Source organism: Temnothorax curvispinosus, unplaced genomic scaffold (genome assembly GCF_003070985.1).
Source record: "Temnothorax curvispinosus isolate PA1 unplaced genomic scaffold, ASM307098v1 QBEX01004937.1, whole genome shotgun sequence".
Lineage (NCBI taxonomy): Eukaryota > Metazoa > Arthropoda > Insecta > Hymenoptera > Formicidae > Temnothorax > Temnothorax curvispinosus.
The window spans coordinates 517,099-541,408 of NW_020214717.1; the positions used below are offsets into that span (position 1 = coordinate 517,099).

The 24,310-nt window shown below is 34.6% G+C and overlaps 2 protein-coding genes across 4 annotated transcripts in view; one reads left to right on the forward strand and one right to left on the reverse strand.

Moving 5' to 3' along the window:
• The window catches only part of LOC112454266 (monocarboxylate transporter 3-like), a 77,664-nt gene that overhangs the window by 23,998 nt on the left and 29,356 nt on the right, over positions 1 to 24,310 (forward strand). The window lies entirely within an intron of this gene.
• LOC112454235 (kelch-like protein 5) lies at positions 10,041 to 15,353 on the reverse strand. 3 transcript variants are annotated; one of them, XM_025015507.1, is made up of 11 exons: positions 15,303 to 15,353; positions 14,668 to 14,848; positions 13,084 to 13,245; positions 12,621 to 12,934; positions 12,308 to 12,403; positions 12,052 to 12,236; positions 11,641 to 11,897; positions 10,890 to 11,052; positions 10,505 to 10,717; positions 10,265 to 10,436; positions 10,041 to 10,173 (listed from the first exon to the last, which is right to left on the reverse strand). In XM_025015507.1, exons 2-11 carry the CDS (start codon positions 14,768 to 14,770, stop codon positions 10,105 to 10,107), a joined length of 1,734 nt encoding a protein of 577 aa, XP_024871275.1. In that variant the 5' UTR covers positions 14,771 to 14,848; positions 15,303 to 15,353; the 3' UTR covers positions 10,041 to 10,104. The 3 variants fall into 3 exon arrangements, with proteins under 3 accessions (XP_024871275.1, XP_024871272.1, XP_024871273.1); XM_025015504.1 differs by having other exon boundaries at positions 11,641 to 11,895; positions 12,047 to 12,236; XM_025015505.1 differs by lacking the exon at positions 15,303 to 15,353 and adding an exon at positions 15,050 to 15,113 and having other exon boundaries at positions 11,641 to 11,895; positions 12,047 to 12,236.

Sequence of the window (24,310 nt, forward strand, 5' to 3'; positions counted from 1 at the left end):
GGACTTTCGATGTGAAAGCCATGGTAAATTATTAATTTTGATTAGAACCTCCTCATTCTATTACTCGTTTCCGAGCGTGATGACTTCTCTTCATATACATGTGTTACGCACGTAGATTATACACATTGTATATGGGACCTACAGTTTAACGCCGATTTCGAACGGCTATATTGTTTAGAGAAGTTCTCTTGGCAAGACATACTCTCGGTCGTATGCCACTGCCCTTCCGAGAGGAGAACGATATAATTTTTCCAGCTTCTACTGGGAATCGAACCCGGGACCTTCGGTTCAATAGACCAGTGCGCTACTAGGCCACGCTCGTCCTCGGAAAACGATATATATATGGATAAACTAAGACGCAGGCTCTGGGTTAAGAAACCAAACGTAATACAACCTGTAAAATACTCTAGAATTTTGAAATTCAAAATATAAATGAAATGGCAGGGCTATTAAGGTAAACCTAGATTGTCCTCGCCGATTACGCACCTATGCCTACCTCAAAGATAAAAGAAGCAAAGTATCAGACGCATACGGGCGAAGTAATATTCGCTTTTGAATATTGTGATAAAAAATAATTGTAAACACACACACAGAGAGCTTATATTTGCGATATAATTAAATGTTTTGAATGTCGCATACCTATACGGTAGTCCCTGGTCTAACATATGTCCTTTTAATGTGTTCATGGATGGTTAATAATGTTAATGAATATTTTAAGAATAAAAGACTTAGTTGAGATAGACTTTCACTTATAAGATATGCATTATAAAATAAGAATCAATTAATTAAAATAAATTAACATTTATATATTTACACATAACATATATTATAGCGTTTTTCTTTCCCTTTCTCTCTCCCTCTTTGTTGCTTTATCTCTTTTTCCTATTTTTTACATTGCAACATTGAATGTGAGCACAAATATTCTTACTATCAAGTTAATAAGCTATAATGTTATAACACCGAGCAGAAGTTTCAATATTTAGTACAAATTTCGAAAACTAATTTTATTAATACTTTCGATAGAGCAAGATTTCGAGATTTCAGGATTTATATTGTACAAAATTACCTTTTTAGAAAGTTAAAAAAAACGCTAAATACGCGTGCAGTGTTTTATTAAACAACTCAATATTTATTTAAACCTCCAAACTTATTAAATCCGACTTATCTTATAGAATCTTACATAATTGTAAATCTCATTATCGAGATCTCTCGTGTGAATATAATTGCCAGTGTAAACGGAAAGTTTAAAAATGTTAAAATAATAAAACGCGCGCGCGCGTGACAAAAGTGCAGATTAAATTAGAAGATAAACCGCAATAAAAAAATTAGTAGGTACTGACGAAGACAAAGCAATGAACAAATCGATTGACAATATTACTTCCCGAAAAAGGCATAATAACAGTGTAACGCAAATTACTTGTTGTTCTTTGAGAGAATAAATATGATTCTACATTTTGCGCTGTTTCGGAAAGCGTGTCTATACTTAATATACAAACTAAACAATCTATTAATAAAATGCATACGAATAATTGCCTTTAAGGCTTTATGAACATAAATACAAGTAGATTAAAAATAGAAAAATAACTGCGTTTTCCTCGCGTTCAGGGATGGATAACTGATCCAACGATTTGACAGCACCAAAAGCCCTCCATCAAGTAGTATCCGACACAAAGAACAATCTTCGTGGTGAAAAACGAGCTCAACGCGCTTTAATTCTACATCGAGTTCCGCAAGATTCATACGCAAAGAAAAGTTAAACAGCCCATCAAACGTCAGCGGTTCGGCTATAGATAGGAATAAATCCCGAATCTTCCAGACCATTTTCAGTAGTAAGGATTTTGACAACGTGTCAATGACAATTATCATTTTTATCACAAATTCGCAACAAAACAAAAATTCGCACGCAAAAAAATATGTTTTCCTATTAGTAAAAATCATCTCCTTTTATTAAAAATGCATAATAGGTAGAATGATTCTTATGGAATTGCGGTTACGAAAGAATATATTTAATATTAATAAAATACATGCATTATTGTTGCTTATTATATGTGTACGGGTACAAATGTTTGTCGGGTACCAACTGTTCGAGATGAGTCGAACCCGATAACAGCGGGATTTTAAAGAATTATTTTATACTAAAAAATCTATCAAGATAAAATTGAAAAATTTCCTATTTTTCTGTAGCGTTCAAAAATTTTAATTGTTGATATTCCACTGACATAGAGGTATTCGACTTATCTCGGATTTTTTGTAACCGCACATTTCTAATTACATTGATGTATTCACAGTAAGATTCTTAAAACAAAAAAGTAGAAGTCTTTTTCGTGAAATTATCTAAGTCAATAAAACTTAAAACTTGTTAAATACGATCGCGTGTTGTATGTGCATGTATTTTACTACAGAAGAAACTGTTATTATTAATTATAATATCATAGAACGGCGGGATGTCCAGGATGTACGTAAAAATAATTCCTTGAAACAGATTAAAAGTTAGAAAATTAAGTATACATTCGTAACCATAGTTTTGTTAAAGTAATCACCAAAAAATTACCAGACAATCTACTCGTACCAAACTTGAATTTATTTACTTGATAATTTAAATTTATACAAATAATCAACATTATATCCATGTTTCCACGTGTAGCCATTTTGTTCTAATACTAACAATAAGTCTTGTTATAATTAAGACAGCATTAATATTAATATTATTATTATTGTATAATAGGAGAACATTTAGCAAAAGAAAGAAAGAAGAAAATCTTTTCTCAAAATATATCATTAAATTAATTTCACGATCCAACTTTAAAACATATACTAGTCGTCGTTGACTCATTGCCAAAATCGACAAAATCATTACTTCCGAGAGCTGCCGAGAAAATCTAGGATTAATTCCGACCCTGTAACAAGAACTCCCAACTTTCAACAGAGCACTGAACTAGACTTTGCGAATGGATCTCACGGAAACCGACGAGGAATAACTCTCCGCGACGAAGATCATTTCGACTTCCCACCAGTACGAACCATGGATTTCTCTGGCGCCCACCTGACGCGAGGGACAGCGATAAACTCCCATCGCTGAGACAGCGATCTCACCCAAGAACGAAAAAAAAAAACGTGACGTTGCAATTGCCATTAATAAATATTTAAATATTTTTTAACGAATATTTCTAAATGTCATTTAAAAATATTTAATTTTCGTTAAGAAATATTTAGCTATAATCGCAAAAACCACAGAAATGTTTGACAAAAAACGAGATACAATTATTCTGCGGATTCTTATTGCTGAAACCGACGATGAATATATAAAACTCGAATTTTGCAATAATTTTATTAATATATCAAAAATTGTCATTAAAATGTACTTGCGATTCCGTGTAAAAAATGCGAACGTAAAACTTCGCGAGCAAGAAGTTAATAGTTAATACTTGATTGACTTAGCCAAAGCTCGAGTCTTTACCACCTTATTTAATAAATGTTGATTATTTAATGAATTAATTAAATACTATAAAAAATGGACGATAATTCTAAACACCAAATATTAAATTTTAAATTATCCTAAATTATTAATACCTTTTAGGTACTCAAATTAAAAATCGCAAGTTTGAAATTATAGCACAAACAATAAGAATTTCAAAATTAAATATTTATTTATCAAAGACGTTAATTTAATGAACTTCTTGTTATTATCATAGACGTTTCGTCAATTTCACATAATTTACCATCATTACTACACTTCACATAATCTACATCACTACAACACGATAATTTGGCTTAGACAAGATAAATGCTAGTATTGATTAAATATTTAAAAAATATTTATATTAAAATATAGATAATTCTCAATAATAATCATTGTACAAAAGTAAGTATTTATCCGGACCTAGTATTACATATTTAATTGCATTACATATGTAATATTACATAGCATAGTTTATAACTGTATACAATTTTACAAAAAAAAATTCTGCGGAAACTAAAAATTTAAAATTAATTAATTTAAAATTTTATTCAATTTTTAGTCTCCCTTTTTTCAGTTATCAGATATGGATTGATGATGTACATATATTCTCAGCTATAACATATTATGTAATTTATTAAAAGTAATTTCATTATATCCAATTAAAAAAAAATAAAGTTTAACTTCGCGATCGCGGAAATTTTATTTTTTATTAAATGTCATTCAATTTTCAGCATTATAATTTTCAAAATATTAAGTTATTATGTTTTGTCCTTACCTACCCGTATTTCTATTCGTATATTTTACTGCCTACCCGTATTTTTATTCCTTTATGCCAATACCTACTCGTATTCTTACTACATAAATGTGAAGTAAGTAAAACCGTGAATAAAATGCGTATCTAATCGTGTCCTATTGTGTGTCGGTTAAATCCAACGGAATCGACCTAATCGCATTTATATGCAAAATATGGGAAATGGACAATAATTTAGAAGACATAGGCACTCGCAATTTAATGCAAGCAAGTTAATTAGCTTTCAGTCGTATGTTATCATATATCACATAATTGCATACTGTGTCTCACAAGTATGCACCTACCTTATACCACATTTTATTTTGATCAATATGGTAGACCTTATCTTACATAATGCGTAATAGCGTAATTTCTACAGTTTTTTTTTTCCAAATTAGACCTACCTATTGCGTTGTTTCTGGCTGTCCATTTTGACTGTATATCAGCCAGAGCATGAGAGAAGAAGACAAACTCCTCTTTCGATGCCGGCTGATTAACCAGCGTCGGCAGGCGATTACAATGGTCGATTACGAATCGTAACGATTATAAATACGAGCGCGTTAATCATATAAAAAAATTAATAATCACGTTCGCTAATAAAGTATTAATTAAATTTAAATTCAACTTAATTTTAAGTTCTCAGCGATACGCGTAATTAACTTTTTCGACCAAGAAATATATCGAAATGGTAGAAAGCAAAAAAAATTATATTATCAAAAACTACGTAAGAATTTTATATATTAACCGCGTTCTAATCAAAATCGTCGAGATTACATCTCGATCGCGAATATCTGAATTTGAATACTATAGTGCAGAAACACGAAACAAACCAAAATTTACATATTACTCGATGAATCGGTCAATGAATCAATGAATAGGCAAACAATTTTTACTACAATCCCAGTCGCGAACCGCGAACCGAACCGCGAACATTATTTAATCTCATTTCAAATATCAAATGAGATATTCAAAATTAATGACGTAAGATCCAAGAGGGACGATGATTTCCTAAGAAATATATTCACGCGATAAAAGTATCGTAATTAATATAATAAATTTATCATATTCTTGAGCATGTGACATTTGTGTCTTTCTAAATTTTCATATACATATATCATATATACTTATATAAATAACTCGTTATTTAATTACAAAATGTTATTTAAATTCTGTTTAACACGACATATGAAATATTATGCATTATATTATGCATTTTAATAAAACTGATATAAAAACTATCAACTTTGATATATAATTTCTACATAAAAAAATGATTCTGTCCCGCGACAAAATATTCACTGGATCTCACGTCATTTTATTGTTTTATTTATTGATACAAAGTCAAGTTACTAGATGGATACTATGGATAGACTATAAAAGATTAGGATAAACCCGGCGTGTTATATGTATTACGCGAGAGGATTCTGCTTTAAGCACAATAAATCAATAAATAGTGATAGAGTTCTAAGATTCATTATATTCAGCCTAGTCTGATTTAGTCTATCCATTTTAGGGCAATGGATCTGTGACAAGTCGCAAGTATCTGCATTATTTAGATGAGAATAATACATAAATATATACACTTAATATTCACAGATTCATTACCCTATTATAAAAAATTCGTCACTCACCGACCGATGCGCAACGGGCGGAGTTATCAGCCACGTAGCTACGATGATTCTGTAACACAAAGATGAAAGATTCAAATTAAAGAGACGCTCAAAATAATCAACGTTTCAAAAAATAATTTTTACACGCGTCTAATTCGCCTTTCAATTAGATTACTAATTAGATTTACTAATAAAATTATATATTTTCTGGAAAAAATCTTTGCGAGAATAAACTTTTATAAAATTTTTTATGATTGGGTTTCTCTTTCTCTAATTATTTCTAGGTAATCGAGATAAAACAGCCCGAATAAATGGAAAAGAATTATTAATTTTAAGATAAGAAATGATACTCACCCCAAGGTTGCTCCGCCGGAGCCCGATGCCTCTGCCTCCTCCTCCTCTCAGGACGAGGTTATATCAGGCCGCTTTCTCCTCCTCCTCGCCTCCCGTTGCACAGGCTACTCCCAGAACCACTGTCCGCGATCGAGAGCGAAGTAACTGTCATAATACGATCGCGACACTTTATTAGACACTCATCCCGAGATGAAACGATCGACGACGTACTACGGCGCACTTCCACACCGAGCTGACCGAGCTGCATTCCCCGCTGAACGCAGCCAACTTCATACCGACGCCGCGTTGATGCAACGCGAGTCGAGTCACTGGCCGAATTGAAACGAGCGACCCGTTCGAAAATATACGCTCGAGTAACGTCGCGTCGTCTGTTAAATAAATCGCGACGAAACATTAGTCCAGCACTTCGATCGTCTTCTCCTGTATGCGATAATAGTCCATCGAATACAAGAAGCTTATATTCGACGTACATTAATTCTGTATTCACCTTACTAGTCGCTCCGATTCCCGTTTTCCTGTAAATCATGCGATGCGCGTGCCGCGTAACGACCAGCGCTTCGGCCATGTTCGTGAATCGTCGCGAATGACCAGCGCTTCGGCGACGTTCGTGAATCGCCGCGAACGACGAAAATTAGGCGGTCGTGCAAACAGGATAATCCGACAGCGACGGTTAACAGAGAATCCCGCATCTCTCCGATACCTGATGTGATTTCATCGTAAGACTTATCGCGATGTAATAGCGCTACGCACGGAGCCGCTCGCTCGGCTACCTGTCGCTCCGAGTAGCGAAACGTGAATGATAACGCGGCGACCGTTTTTGTAAACACTGCGCCGCGCGGCGTACGCGAAAACAAAAAAACAAAGTCGAGCACCCGCGCGCCAATGGTCTCGCCGCTGCGCCGGCAATATTTAATTATTTACCTGACGATAACGTTTAATATATATATATACCTAGTGGTACAGAATTAACGTACGCCGAATATGAATTCCGTTGTATTTCGATGAATAGGCTATTATGGCATACTCTCCGCGTTGTACCGTGGCGTAGACCCGTATCAGCACACTGCCTGAAACAATAATTCTTCTCTCAATAATAATTCGATCTGAGTAAGAAACGATTTTAAAGTAATAAAGTAATGCAAAATAAAGAAGAGTAACGCGAACTTTCGCGCGGTCGGCTCTTTGTTTGCTTGTTTCTTTATTCGCGAGAGTGAATTATGGAACTTTTCAGAATGAATTCCGATCGGAATTGTTTAGTTATATCCAACTCTCTTTTTATGCGGTAAGTAGATAGGAAAAATAAGCGATAGAATTGACATCACGCACAAAAGTTTCGTTGCTCTAAGTCCATGGTCATACTTCGAACGCAATTTGTCTGAAGACGATGTTAACCGACTGCAACTTGTTGCGTCTGCAAACCATATTTAACATAAAATATTAGAATTTTAAGAATTTATTCTTTAGCATTTACATCAATTTTGCATATAAAAAAAATTATGAAAACATTTCTAGTAACTTTAAACTATTTAAAATTATTTCGTGAAACTATTGGACCATTTTATAAGAATTGTAAGTGAAATGCGAATGGAAATGAGAGAGTTTTTAGTAGACGTTTACAGTAGACGTGACGTGCATGATAAAACAGAAGAGAATCAAAGCTTAACGAAATGTGACCGAAAGAAAGTATTATACGTTTAATTGTATCGCGGAATAAGATAAAATTAATTTTTAAAAGACTAATTCTTAGTTTCATGATATATTGACTACTTTTATACTTTTATAATTAAAATTTATTGGACCATTATATACTTCAATATTTAACTCAAATAAAAAATGTTAAAAAATTCTGAACACTTTCAATTGAAAAAATATTAACAAAACTTGGCAAAATATTAATAAAATATTGTCAATGGTTCAGCATATTACTATTATCCTAAAAATCGCAGTTTGTAAAAAAATCTTTCAGCGAATCAAACTCAAGCACTAATCTTCGATTTCTATCGTATGGTAAATCTAATTTCTTATATCTCGAATATACTTATTTTTTTTCTTGTTCAGAATATATGTATAGAATAATAGTAATAAAAGATGTAATACAAATAATTTATTTCATTAATTTCTATAAATCTTTTTTTTTAAGAATATGGCTGACATTTTTATATAATTAAATATTTTGGAAGTAGAATAGTTTTGGATAACAAAATGTTATTAAATAACAATAAACAGATTAAGATATATTTAGTAACAAAAACACACGTACATCGATTAACACCCTGATTTATACCATTTAGTGCTGGAAACTACAGAAATAAAGAACAGAAATATTCAATTCAATTATCTCGATGTTCCTTGCGACGATCGTGCCGGGAGTCATTCGGATACAAAAAGCAACGAAATGACTTCAATGCAAGAATCTGCGACAAACTTATGCTCTCCGTTCTCTAACAATAATCTGGGAGACTTTCCGAGAGCAGTTTTTGCTGTTGGATTACCGAGAAGGGAAAAGAATTTCTCAAATATTCCCGATCAATAAATTTCTATAATTTCTGAAGATTGGACAAACTGTGAGATTGAAGAAAAGAAAAAATTGAATCTCTGTACAATTAGCACTCCACTTTCAGAATTTCGATGCAATTTACAGGGTTATAAACTCTATTCCTATAAGAATTGTAGATATAAAATTAATAATTATATAAAAACAATACATATGATAAAATATAAATCCTATTATCTTCAGATTCTCATTTTTTATTCTATCACATTTTTTCTTGAATTGCTGTTCAGTGAAATAGCGTAAGTAAGATCGTTTAAGGTGATTGGGCCATCAGAGCATGTCAAAGAAAAAAATCCGAATTAAAAATATGTTATAAAAAAAAGCTAAATACGCTTAAATTTGCAATTTTAAGAAGATCTGACGTCTAATTTTTGAGATATTAAATCTCAAAGTTGGCATTTTTAACATAGGTTTTATGGGAAATTATACCGAAAACATACATTTTTCGAGAATTTCACTCACTGTCTGTAAAGAAACAAGTTCAAAAAACTGAAAATAACGTTATTTAATTCTTCTAGCACTTGTTAAATATAAGACAAAACGACGTTGACATGTAATAAAGCCAAAAATTCAATCAAAAGTTGATAAATTGTCGCGTTTCTTGTCGGCCTTTCGATCAGCTGTACGCGACGTAAACATGTAGCAACACCGCGCCTTGTAGTGTTTTCTTTCCACAGCACTATTTTTTTGCAAGCAAATCTCTCATTATCGAAATTGTTTGTTACCTTCTATTATTTTTCAACGTAAACACAATATATAACCTCCCGCGAACACATGGGACTGGCATGATAGCTGCCTATAGCGAAGAGATGCAATGTAGCGACATTTATCTCGTACGAATGTCAACTGAAGTCAAATCTTGAACTGTTTACATTTATCAGTAGATAAATTGAATATGAGTAGATATATTGAATACATAATCGAATGAAAAGTTACATTATAAAAACTTCAGATTTACCAAAATATATTATTTTTGATGATTTTGATTTTGCTCGCTGAAAATAAGCGTCGAGCGTCAACGTGAAATGGCACCTTTCAAAGCACAGCTTTGCATATATTTGAAGCAATTTTTTGCTGCTTTGTGTACTTTTCCTTATGAAGTTCAAACACGTGGCTTTGTATATCTGTAAAGGATCTTTTTTGGCCCTTTTTCCCTTTCCTTGAGAAGGTTCAACTCAGTAAAGAATTTGTTAAATATCTCTTTTAGAATTCTTTAATCAATCATTATTTACTAAAAAAAATAGAGTTCTACAAAAAATTATGTATTTAAGGATTAATTTTAATGATAAATTTGCATAATTAGCAAGTCCAATTACTGATCGTTAGTAAAAATAATCTACATGTTATTGGTTAAATTTTTTACAACAACACAGGGTCCCGCACGGCCAGCCTTAAGAGGAGCAACCTATAAACATAAAAAGGTTTAAGTTTACAAAATACATTTATAATTATTTCTATTTACCATATTCAATTACAGGAATAGTTTATACACTCACAGGTTCCCATTCGTTAAGATGTGGATCGTAGGCTTCCACTAGTGTGAGATATTGTCGGCCGTTGTATCCTCCCACGGCCATAAGTCGGTCACCTAATACGCACACACCAACTCTACTCCGGGGCACACTCATTGACGCAACCATAGTCCACGTATCGGTTTTAGGATCATATCTATATTGTTACATCGCATTATATATAACTTGAAAGCTTTAACATATAATGTAACTGCGGCTTTGTACCTTTCTACACAGTCGAATCTGCTAGTATTGGGATTGCTAGCTGGAGCGTCGCGACCACCGAGTGCATAAAGGCAACCATTCACTACTCCTACGCCTACGCCGCGTCGTCTCTTCGACATAGGAGCGCACGGTGTCCATTTGTTCGTGTGCGGATCGTAACATTCTACTGTACTGAGGCGGGAACTGCTATTTACTCCTCCTACGGCATACAATCTAAAACATGATAAAAAATTTAATATCAAATTTATTTTAAAAAATTTAATATTTAATCAGATTTAAAGTTGATAAAATAATATTTATACGAAGACACGTACTAAAAAGGAAATTAAAATGATTGAAAACAGATATGACATATAAATTTAATAATTTATCTGTAAAGACTTACTTATCATTTAACACAGCTACACCGACTCCAGCTCTTTGTACGGACATTGGACATATTGAACTCCACTGATCTGTTCCCGGATCCCATCTCTCTACCACATTAAGAAAACAACGACCGTCGTGACCACCAACAGCATATAAAAATCCACCTAAGACTGCCACTCCTGAGAAAGAATATTATAACGTATTTGCCAGGGTTTGATTATGAATAAATGAAATAAATTGCACATTAAGGCTCCTGGATGGTCACCGCGGCCATATTGGATTATTACTATCGAGACGAGGAAAACACCCAATTTTGTTGTGCATGCCATTTTCAAATAAAAAGACATTTCAATAAAACATTACTATATAGATCGTTTCAGAACACTTCCGAAATTGACCGAAAACTACCCTTTTCCCTCGACAATAAACAAACAGCCATAAAACGAAGCCTAAACATACGGGAAAAACAGCCGTTTAACGACTATCGAAAGGAGGTGAAAACGTTCCTTCCGCATGCAAATCTTACTTTTCGGTCAATTTTACGACTTTCACGAATACGTTAAACGTTAGAACACAAGCGCAGAGAGAATAATAAAGAAATAGCATGCACAACAAAATAGGTTGTCAACATGTCACAAAGGACAGAATTCTCCATTGGAAAGAGTTCTTATTTCTGCTGCGACGGTACGTCGCCACCGTCAACGCAGAGTTCTCGGCTGACCATCCAGGAGCCTTAATTTTGCAAATTCTCATGCATTTGCACATACCTAATCCTTGTCGATGAACATTCATAGGTGGTAGAGTGCTCCACGTAAGAGTGGAGAAATCGAAGCATTCTACTCTGTTCAATGTTTCTGAACCGTCTTTACCACCCACAAAAATCAATTTTTTATCGACTACTACTGCGCCAAATTGACATCTTCGGCTTTTGAGTGATTCAGATGACCAGGGTTTATCGCAAAATTCATCTAGAGATCGCCAGGCATTATCGTGTAATGAAAATGCCTCTACAGATGATGCATCTAGAAAGTACGTTGCAAATTATTTCGTTTGGAAAAACTAAAATAGTGCGACAATATTGGCATAACATATTTTCTTTACATTAATCGCGATCGATTAATTATCAGTTATGCGATTAATATTAAATAATTCATTTTAGATATAATAAATTACCTTCCTTGGCGTGTACCCTTCCGATAGCTAACAACGTACCCAGAGTGGCTTTTCTGGATTTCGGTCTGCCTGTTTGAAGCAAAGATATTCGCTCAGGCAGCAAATGATACTTAAATGCTTCCATTACTAATTCCTGCACCATTCTTTGGTCTTTGAACAATTCGTTATTCTCAATATTGTCAGCTATGAACTGTTTTGATTTATTTAGTGCTAATGCACAAGTTCTGTAGAGTGAAAAAATTGAGCTGTCGATGAACTTACCGCGGGTGATAGCAATGGTAATTTGACTAAACCTAATAATTTACTGGCATCTTTGCTCCTGTTTTCTGGATCGTGTTCCAGCCAAGTCACTAGAGCCTGGAATAATAATAAAACAATAACGATTCTGTTTATTTTGTATCTCAGGTTAGGTATTTTAATTGCATTTGTATGAAATATTTGCTTAAGCAATTATAGAAATATATATTTGTATATTTATGATCAATAGTATAGCTATAAAAAACTTATCGCTATGATAACATCTCTTTCTTAATATTTCATATAAATTGGTTCGCTCAACAAACAGTTGTCTTACATGAAAGATAGTTTCTTCTGAAGGAACATTAAGATTCTCAGATTCAAGTAACTTCGCAACTTCATTGGCAGATAGCAGTAAGAATTCTTGATTTTTTGTAACTTCCATGAAATGTTTGGTAGTGTATGCGTGTGCGTATTCAAACAATTCCGAACAACCCTGCGTATCGGCGAACATCCGTATACCCAGACAGTTGCTTGGGTGAAGTTGTTTGACGAGAAACTGACAGCACGCTTTAATAACTGGATTCAATTGTAACAAACATGCTGTTGCAAGTAAAATCTCTACGCTATCTTCCTGCAATTCTACGCAACCTGCAAGTATACAAAAAAACATATTATTAAGAATTGACAAGAAATCCAAAAATTAACAAGAACGGCTTAAAAAAAATATCTGCAAATGCCTTTATCGTAACGTTAATATTCGTGAAATGTTTTCTTACATGAAACATATCTTCAATTACCTGTATAACAATAAAGAACCAAAGCCCATAAAGCATCTCCATCAACATCTATTAATTCTATTTCATTTTGTGTCGACTCTCGCAGAGGGTTTGTGAACATGGCAGCAAAATATTCAGAGCCAGCACTGAGTACTAATCGATGAGCTGGGACACGCTTATTTCCTAAGAAAAGCATAGAACAGAGAAAGAAAATATGAGAAATGGGATGTCACAAGTTCATCGAGTGCGTAGAATATCTTCAATATGTTGTGTACAAAATATACTCTCTTCAATTTTTACTGGTTAAAAACTTTGAATAACAACTTTTAATAATAAAAAGTATTTCTCTTTGAATCTTGATATTATATATAAACGATTTAGAAATTTGCACATAGCAAAGTCACAATTTTGAAGTGAGAGAGTAGGAAATTAGCAAATTGAATCCACAACGTATTACTGCGCGCTCAAAACTCGTCTATGAGGAATCTCTTATATTTTATTAGATGACATAATTTTTAGTTTGGCTTCCTCATAGAGGAAGTTTTTCGCGCGTAGCAATACGTTGTGGATTCAAATTGCTAATTTCCTACTCTCTCACTTCAAAATTGTGACTTTGCTATATGCAAATTTCCAAATCGCACATCTCAATTTGATGAGGAAGCCAAGTGCAAATTTTTAATTTGCACAAATTTTTTTTCAAATTTTTTCATAAAATTTACAGGCTGCATTTTCTTGTTGCTTCTTTCCTTAAAGTCTATCTGCCTCTATCCTTCCTTAACTTTCTTTAATTATACTTTTTCGTTTATACTAATTTATTGATTTAAAAGATTGCATTCAGATTAGACTTTGCTAAATAATTTGCTAGTTTCAGAGAAAAGAAAAAATATCAGAGACCAATCAAATCTTAAAGAATTATATATGAAATAGGGGTAGAAATGACTGAAGAATATAATAAAATTAGAAATAGATCAATATCTCCTGCGGAAGTTAGAACAACCACAAATATTTTTACCAAAATTCTAAATTTTATTAAAAAAGAACCGCTTTACCGATCGTCGCCAAATTCAATCCCAACCTTCCTTACATAATACTCTATCGATTAAAAAAAATGCATCCCAATATCTCAAAAATTATGGAAGTTATACCACAAACAAAAAAAAGATACACACACACACATACTACACACAGACATTTTGTTCAAACGTGATTTTTCGACGTTTTAGAACATAAGCAACACATTGGCATCGAAAACTCAAAAAACAATTTTTATTCTTCAGTCTTTTCTACCCCTATTTCATATATAATTCTTTTAAATTCGGTTGATTACACTTAGCTTTATATGCGATCAAAGGTCCATATACGAAATTTATGAAAATAAAGCTTCATATGAGGAAGCAAAATATACATAAAATTATATATGAAAATGCATATTCTATGTAAACATATTGGGATAAAATAATAACTCTCCTCGTTTTTATTAATTAAAACATTTGATTAACCATTATAATCTGAATCATTATAAGTCAAATTGACAGTTGACACATAGGTGCGTGGTTATCAAAACAAAAAGCATCCCGGAGCCCGGTAAAGGACGGGTACACTCACCCGCGATCAGCGTGACGTCTGTCAGCTGTTGCTTGTGCAGATAACTCTCCATAATTCGGAGGCTACTTTCCGCGTGGTTCGGCGAGATGGATACGCATGACATTGTGGGCACTACTTCAAAAGCTGTTCGCTCTGGATGCGAGGTTGAATCAAAAGATTGCGTATACCTAAGGTGGTTTGGCTATCAGAGCATGTCAAAGAAAAAAATCTGAATTAAAAATATGTTATAAAGAAAACCTAAATACACACACACTGATATTTGCAATTTTGAAAATAATTGACGTCTAGTTTTTGAGATATTAAATCTCAAAGTTGGCATTTTTAACGTAAGTTTTATGGGAAATTGTACCAAAAACATACATTTTTCGAAAATTTTACTCACTGTCTGTAAAGAAACAAGTTCAAAAAACTGAAAATAATATTGTTTAATTCTTCTAGCACTTGTTAAGTATAAGACAAATAACGACGTGTAATAAGGCCAAGAATTCAATCAAAAGTTGATGAATGTTTCTTGTCGGCCTTTCGATCAGCTGTACGCGACATGAACATGTAGCAACGCCGCGCCGTGTAGTGTTTTCTTTCCACAGCACTATTCTTTTGGAAGCAAATCTCTCATTATCGAAATTGTTTGTTACCTTCTATTATTTTTCAACGTAAACACAATATATAACCTCCCGCGAACACATGGCACATGGCACTGGCATGATAGCTGCCTACATCGCAATTTCTCTTGTACGAATGTCAACTGAAGTCAAATCTTGAACTGTTTACATTTATCAGTAGATAAATTGATACATAATCGAATGAAAAGTTACGTTATAAAACCAGTAATTATACAAGTGTCTAGAATATATCCATAAAAATAGTTTTTCTTAAAATAAAATTTAGGCCTTATATTGACTCATATGGTACTAGCCGAATCACCTTAATGCGAGCGCAAACTTACAATTAGTATTCGCAAAGGTGTAGACCGATTGACAGCTAAAGCAAAACTAACTCGTCTAAACAAAAATATTCTCCGAAGTAAAAAACTTCTTCAAACTATAATTTATGTTAAGGTAGTTCGATGATGAACAACTTTTGCCAAAAGGTTTTATTTTTTATATCGAAAAAAGGAACTCTCCTGAATCGATTAAGCCCAGAAAAAAGATAATTCACCGTCCCGTTCTCAAGATATTTAATTTTAAAATTAGGTGATTTTAATGATTTTAACATTGGTCTAATAGGAAAAAAGGTTATTTTCCTACGAATAACACGAGTTTGCGAAAAATCTTTCGCCAAAAATGTCTGAACAATATATATCGATGGAAAGAGACCACTGTAAGGAAGCCTGTAGTTGAAGGTGAACACGATCCACCGTACAGTTTTTTTTCAATTAATAATTAAAGTTGAAAACTAGTCAAGCGACGCGTTAACACACACTTTATTTAATCTATTTCAGGCAAAATATATTATTCTACAACGTAAAAATTATTTACTAATGGTCTTTTTACGTCGTTACGAAGCTTTGCGATGCGTTATTCTATTTTTTTATAATCATATAAATAAAAAAATTATAAACATTGTTTTGACTTCGGCCCTTCATCATCGAACTACCTTAATTAAATAATCAAGTTCAATCAGTAAAGTTTTATGGAATAAACATAGATTTTAATATTTTTGAAGTGATCATTTTGTTGCGATCACAAAGTAATCATGATATACGTATTAGAGCGCAGAGATATAATATTATATTTATTGCGTATAGATAAAAGTAAAAGAAAATAAAATATTTTGTAATCCGAAAATCGTAATTAAAATGTAAATTCCATATAATTCCTTTATAGTTGATTTCTAAGTAACAATACGTATAAGAAATGCGGAATATTCAACGTGACATCGCTTCCAAGACATCGAACAAGAAACAATCGTAGCAAGAAACGGATGTCTTGCATGTAACTTCGCAAGTGTCGACGATGAATCGCGATGAGTAGGTGTAAAATAATTTCGGGAGAAACATCTGACAAAGAAGCTTATCAAGAAATATCATGATAAAGCAATTTATAAACGCATTAGTCTTATTCAAGTTTCCATTTGCATAGTAACTATATATGTATATATAGTAACTATACTTTTAAGAAAACTACTATTCATCTTTTTTTGTACAGCAAACAAAGCAATATGTAAAATGTACAAATTAAATATTAATTTAATATGTTACATAATGCAAATTTACAATTTTATTAATACTGCATTTTTTAGCAACATATATAATAACATTTTATTTTATAAGTATACTTATTATGTATTATCCATGTTAATTAAAACATTTTTGTAACTTTCTTTAATCAATAGTGTTATAAATAAATTAGACATGTCTATCTTTAGGACAAGTTCAATTCATATAATAAACACATATAAAATACAAATTAAGACATACGCCATTGTGCAGATTAAATAATAATCTTAAAGCCTGATCTACAATGTGCTCTTTGCTTCCTGTTTTTTGCTCTTAACCTGTTTGCGACTATCCCGTATTTCGCAATTGCGTCGCGTAACGCGATGTTTTTTGTTCTCTGTCGCTTAAGATAAAAATTGACGAACTTTAGAAGAGACAAGAAACATCACGTTACGCGACGGAATTGCGAAATACGAGATAGTCGCAAAGAGGTTAAGAGCAAAAAACAGAAAGCAAAGAGCACATTGTAGATCAGCCTTAAGAGTCGAAAGACAATTATATTACCAAGGATGAAAGTCTATACTACCACACCGCAATTTGGGTGCTTCAGTAAGTCATTCGTAAGTCTCGCCTCTTAAACTCCATTATGTCAGACATGACGTTCTGACCGTGTAATAGCTCCTCGACGTTTTTGCTTTGTCTGTCTGGAGGACACTACTCCCTGCCAGCTCGTATCTTCTATAAAGAGCCATATCGAATCGATATGTAATAACGAGTTGAAACATGACACGCGGAAAAAGCGTTGACGACGTCCTAACGAAATGGTATAGACGAATAATACGAGCATGACACGAGCATTTGCTCGTTAAAGCAGACCAAAGTCTTTAGCGATGTAACCCTTAACCCCTTACAAACTACGAGTCACTCTCGGATAAGTTTATCAAGTAGATCGCGTTCAACAATAATTCTCATGATTGTCACGTCTCTTTAATTTTCTTACAAGCATAAAAAATTACTTGGACTTGTTTTAAACGGCTACATTTTAATTTAAATACAATTTTGTGAACTTTGTGTTGAGAGAAAATATATAAAATATTCCACATATCTGCACATCCATATGTGTTATAACCTTTGTTGTGCACACCTCTTCGAAATTACGTATTATGCACAGAAGGTATTTTATACCCCAGTCACTTAAAACGTTTATTACAGACGTACAATTCGTTATTTTGACTCAAACAAAATTGCTGGTTATTGTTCAAAGCTTCCAAAATAAGGTCTAATAGGTTTCATTAATATTTTGCAACATAAAAGAACTATAAATGATGTTAACTAAAAAAACCGAAAAATGGACTTTTTCACTAAAAAATGCATAAAAAATTCAATTTTTAATATTTTTTAATAATTTTTGCGGGATTACTTTCTTGAAATATCTACACTTTCAAGGAAAAATATTAGATTATAGCGGAGTTGAAAAAAGTATATTTACTATTTACTTTTTTTTTACTTCTCACCACTGCCAAGAGCAGACTAAAGCCGGGCGGGCAAAACTATGTATATGATCTTGAAGTGTTATTCCTAGACTACAGGTAAATGGCAGCACAGATCCCGATTCGCATTGTACGTATTAGAAAAACGCGTTTGAAAATACGCTGGGGTATTTTCTACCCCCAGTGCACAACAAAGGATAAATTAAAAGATGAAAACTGTACTGCAAAAAAATACGTAAAATGTTTTCACGATAATAAAATAAAGACTAGACAATGATGAAAAATCTCGTAAAAGCCTTTTTTCAAGATAAAATGAAGCTTCCATAATCTACTCTCTGTGGATATTTATCGATCTCGGCCTAATAAAATATCCGCTTAATCCGTAGATATATTAACTACAATGGCAGCTGCGCGCTTCCTCAATTCATATATTCCGGGCAACGAGAGAATAATGTCCACAAAAAGAGAGGAATGAAACAGGCAGGGATTTACGGGGGAGAGATCGTCAAGAGAGCTGTGCAAGATTCGCCAAGGAATCTTCCGCCGAAAAAATAGAAAGGTTAAGATTATCACGGCAGTTTCGATTTTTATTTCTCTAATAAAATGACTGCCTAAAACGTTGATGTACGAACGAGAGCGGGGCTTGATTGTATAACCGGATCGTTGAACCAAAGTCGGGATAAGGATTAAGACTGATTATGAGATACTTCCGAAAGTTCGTTTGCCAGGGCTCGTTCAAGAAAGCTTTCGCGCCGACATCGTGAGCCTATTGGAGAAAGGAGTAAATTATGCACGCAGACGTGTTGCGTAATACATTGTACACAGCTTTGCCTTTCGCACGTTCAGCTTATATGGAGAACGAGCATAATTTGACCGGCTAATTATTTATCCGTGCACAATGGTCAACGAATCGCCCCAACGTCGACCGGCTGCAAAGGAAGACAAAGTAGAGTTTCTTTGCGCGATTTGTTCCGCGTAGTGAATTACCGAATGGCGAAAGTATTCGCCCATTCATCATTTAGCGATCAAACGAAAAATTTCAAGTGGGATTAAAATTTCATGAGCTTGAAGTTTCATCCCAAGTTGTACACTTCCTGTTCAACTTTTGCGAAGAGATTATATCGACGATATAATGCACATCTAGTTAGGTCTAATTAGGTCACGTTATAAAGAATAAACACAAATCTACTTAATAATCTTATTATTAGTATAATAAAAGCCATATCGATAGATTCAAATATATCTAAGTACTAATATATTTTTTTAAACAAAGAAAACAATAATTTTAATCATAAAACAATCTCATTTTATTGTACTAATATATTAGGCAGGATTTAATAAAGAAAATTAGAAAATTAAATTGCATTCATAATCTTCGTACTACAATTGATATGATCAATCAATCATAAGATATCTATCAATAAAGATCACTGTACATGCACTTATAGAGTCAAGAGTTATCCTCAAAGAAATGGAGGGAAAGCATTCCAGCGGATTACTGCCGCAATATTAGTCAATCTCATAAAAACATGCATAAATACACAGATAGTACCATTTATTACGGTCCAAGATAAATACTCAAGATCATTTCGGCAAGTTCGGTGCGTAACAGTTACATTGATCAATATAAGAACCAAGCAAGAGCACCTACATTCTGAATGGCGGAATCAATCGACGCAAGAGGCGAATCGAAAAAGATAAGAGAAAGAGAGGAAAGATACCGATTCGCCATCGAGAAGAGTTAGTCCAAAGAGGAGTTACAACTGTTTGCGTTCGCAAGAACTAGAAAAAACCATTGGCAGGACATATCTACGGCCGCTGATGAGCATCACGCGTTCACCCACGGTGGGGGGAAAGTGGAGTAGCGTGGAACAGATCCGTGGTGGTATATACACACGCAAGGGCAGAGGCGGAGAAAGAAGGAACGACGACCGCGGATCGCGATGGCTCCACTCCTGAAGCGGAGAGACGCGCCGCCGGCCCGGCCGCAGCCGCAGAGAGACGGCCCTCGCGCGCCGAGTTGAACGCTCAGTTCGCGCGCTGAGCGTGCCGCGCTCGGTCGTCGTGTTACACAAAATCTCGCTACCGTGTCCCGCAAGGAAGGGACTCGCTTGGTTCTGCATAATCAAGGATTGTTACGAGGACGCACTCCGAGAGCACATTTCCCATTTCCACCTTCGAGATTGGCTATGACTTTCGCGAAAGTTTCGCGACCGGCGCAATTGCGGTTCGTTATAGCGATTTTGGCGCATCCCTCGTCTCGAAAGTTTATTTTATCTTCGGAAACTATTCTCCAAGTTCTACGGAGTTTTTCAATTAAATGACAATCACCGCCAGGCGTGAGAACTATGACTATGTATTTGTGAAACTTTCGTTGGTTTCAGTTGCAAGAACTCACAATCCATGCACGTGGTGGCGTTAGTTTCGTTAGCTTAATTGTTCATTAACAATAAATTTATTTTAAAATTCGATCGATTTTTATCTGCTTTGTATATATTAATCTGCAATACAATCTTTTGTCGATAGAAAAAAATTAGCAAATTTTCTACAACTACATATTTGAAAAAATAATTTTTTTGAAGCTATATATTTTATATAATATTAATTAATAAATTTTTTATTTATTATTTATCAAAATTTATTTAGCAAAATGAATCGTGTCTGTGTTGAATAACACTATAAAATACATTAATAGAATTTGAACTATTGATTTGTCTCACGACAATAATAATGCATCAAAAATCTTATTGCGGTTCAGTCTTTCGTTTCGATCGCAAAATTCCAACTCCGAGACAAATGTCTTTCGAGCCTCGGATATCTGACCATGAAAAGGATGAAAGAGACGGAAGAAAGGAAGCGCCAACGACGACGAGGACGGCGACGAAAATAATGAGAACGATCATGAAGACAAGAAGCCATGTGACACCATGAAGTCAGAGAAAGGGAAATCCGGATAATGGCAGCCTCTCGCGTAGATTCTGAAGTTGGAGAATACCAACTAACGTCTGCGACAGCTGCAGTGTTATCGAGATCATCGAGCGAGGCTCGCGTAGTCGTCAAATCTTGGAATGACTATAATCATCGCGCCAAATGTATCGAAGAGCCTCTCGGCCGGTCAAAATTTCGCGATCATTCATCGACGAATTCAAGTAATGGCAATGGCATTAGTGGAAATCATTATATACAAAATAATAAAGAATGGTCGAAGCAAAAGGAAGAATCCGAAGATGAAATTCATATTGCCAACAAATTGGACATTGACGAGGATACAAATGGCGATAAGATAAATAACGATGCTAGTAACATCGTCAGCGATCGTAAATTAATTACATGCAAGGAAAATAATGAAAAGTTTAGTGATTCGAAAAATAAACTTGAAGATACATGCACGAACTCGCTAAATAACAAAATAAAGGAAACTCGCCAAATATTCAATAAATGTAATCGAACGAGCGAAAATATCTTCGATAATGAGTACGACGAGAGACAGACGCATGTTGCTCGTGAAATAAAAAGCGCGACTGCATCGACGAACAATTGCATAAACAATCCAGCCGAATCAGCATACTGTTCCCGGAGTAACGATAAAACGATCGGATCGAGCAAATGCGAGCGCGTCAGGGATATCGAGAACCGTAAAAATGACTGCGACGGGATGGAAATCAGTTCGCCGCGGAGTCGCGAGTATCCTCACGGGGACAATGTCATTGTATCCGCCGCCACGTCGAGCACAGGCGCATTTCGAGAAGCTCTACGAGGTGAAGCATCTCGCAAGGTCGTTCACTCCGCCGCCAAAGACAATCGCGTTTCCGGAAAAACGCGGCGATCCGCGTCCGCGAGGAACGCTGTTCGCGATCGAGAAAAATCGCGGGATCGAGAAACGGATATCGCCATCCTCTGCGCCGACGACGGGAAAAGTAGCGGCGCGAGAAAATGCGAAAACTGCGGGGAGTCGCACTTCTCTTACGGTCGATACTCTCGTTTGTGGAAGTTTTCGAATTATTTGAGCCGCGAGACGGCGGCGGCGGCGAGTCGAAACGCGGCCAAGATCGCCGTCAATCGGGCAACCGATTCGACGAGGCTGGCGGCGCCGATCGCCGCCGCGACGACGACGACGCTTCGTCGCAGTCGGTCGTTGCCACGATTGTCGATTCACGACAGCGGAGTCGCTTGCAGCGATCATGCACCGGCGGCGGCGACTCCGGAGCAAACGCACGCGGCACCTCGCCAGTTGGTCGCGGATCTCAGACAGTTGCTCACCCTGAGGCAACACTACTATCCGGAGGGCGGTTGGGGCTGGGTGGTCCTCCTCGTGGGTTTACTGGTACAAATTTTGTCGCACGGCGCGCACGGCGCCGCCGGCATCTTTCTTCAGCAGGTGGAGGTCAGATTCGGCCACCACGTGCATCTACAGGCAGGTTAGTGAAGCGAACAGAAATCGAGATTAATGTTAGTCACTAGACTACGGATAATTGGCTGCCCTAAATTTCACAATTCACTCTACTTTCGAGCAAATGTTTCAAACTTTATTCAATTTTTTTATTTGCTATTTTTGCCTTTTTGTTAAAATAAATCTTGTAAAAACCCCGATAAGAGCTTTTTCATTTATTGTCATTTTTAGATTTATGCACACAAGTAAAAGTAAAAATTATATTATTTACGTGCGTTATTAATGTTGTATTAGCATAATTGGGTTGGCATGATTCCTTCAAATTTCTTTATAAAGCTATTTTCAGAAATAATTTAAAAAAGTTAATTTTTATATCAATCCAATATCTATTTATTATTTATTAATGTATCCAATAATATGTCCAATCCAATATCTAATTATTAATATATTTGTAAATGCAAAAAAGATAAATGTAAATTTATAACAAACGCGGACGCCGCGCACGCAAACAGTGCCAATAAAGTAAACACTTTTACTTTCGTTAGATAGTATATTGATGAGCGGTTGTTGAATTCGATAGCATATCAGCCACATATCTGATGTGTAACAGAGCAATCGATACTCTCGCAAACGAGAAAGAATTTATTAAGTCAAATTTTCCTTAGTTTAAACGTAAGATTTTTAATAATAAAACGAGAGTTGGAAATAGCGATAAAAGCGAAGAAAAAGATGCGGTCATTCATTAACGTAATTTTCAAAAAATAATATATATCAGCGGAATTCTTTTAAAATAAATTATCAGGGCACTCGTTTTAATTTAAACTCTGAAGGGAACGTAATTACCGAAATTGATCGTGAAATGAGAACGTATCATTTAGCATTACGGCTGTCTCGAGCGATGGCAAAATTGCGGCACATTTTTAACATTGCTGCTTTAACTTTGGGTACTTTGCGACATTTCCCTATAGGAACACTGCACGCGTATACATTACCTCGCTGGCGATCGGCCAGAAGCGGAAAATCGCAGTTTCTTCTTGCAGCTGTGCTTAATAAGCGGTGTTTTTATTACGCTTAACACTACTTTGAAAAATGAGATAGAAAAGTCATCACGTCATATAAGATATATTGGGTTATTCATATTATAAAATATTATATCATAAAATGTTAAAACTATATAACACATTGTTACAAATAAATCATTATTGATATTAGAAACTAGTGATATATTATTTTTTTTTTATATTAATAGTTTAAGAAGATAATTTTTAATACTATGTTTTTAAAACAAAAAATTTCCTCTTTTAGACCTCTTCCATCTTTAACAATTATAAAAATATATAATAAATCTTAATCTCTTATCAAAAACTTTCGAAAACTTCGTTGACTATGTTCATAAATAAGACAGTTCAACATGCGCAATAATCGTCGCGAATTGATCATCTCATTCGATCAATGATGGATTCGTCAAGATATATCTCGGCTTTCGCGAAAAACGCACAGTAACACTAATCCAATGAGGATGATTTGAACGGCTATTTGTATCAACAGCTGTGCCGGCTGTAATAATCCTTCCTTATAAGGAATTTTGCGCATCGGAACGATGGC

Excerpts from the sequence above, each read along its gene's own strand:
- LOC112454235 (XM_025015504.1), bottom strand. The coding sequence starts at position 14,770 with ATGTCATGCGTATCCATCTCGCCGAACCACGCGGAAAGTAGCCTCCGA. Across the intron at positions 11,896-12,046 it reads AAGGGTACACGCCAAGGAAG|ATGCATCATCTGTAGAGGCA; the intron begins GTAATTTATTAT and ends CGTACTTTCTAG. Across the intron at positions 10,174-10,264 it reads ATCTTAACGAATGGGAACCT|GTTGCTCCTCTTAAGGCTGG; the intron begins GTGAGTGTATAA and ends TTATGTTTATAG.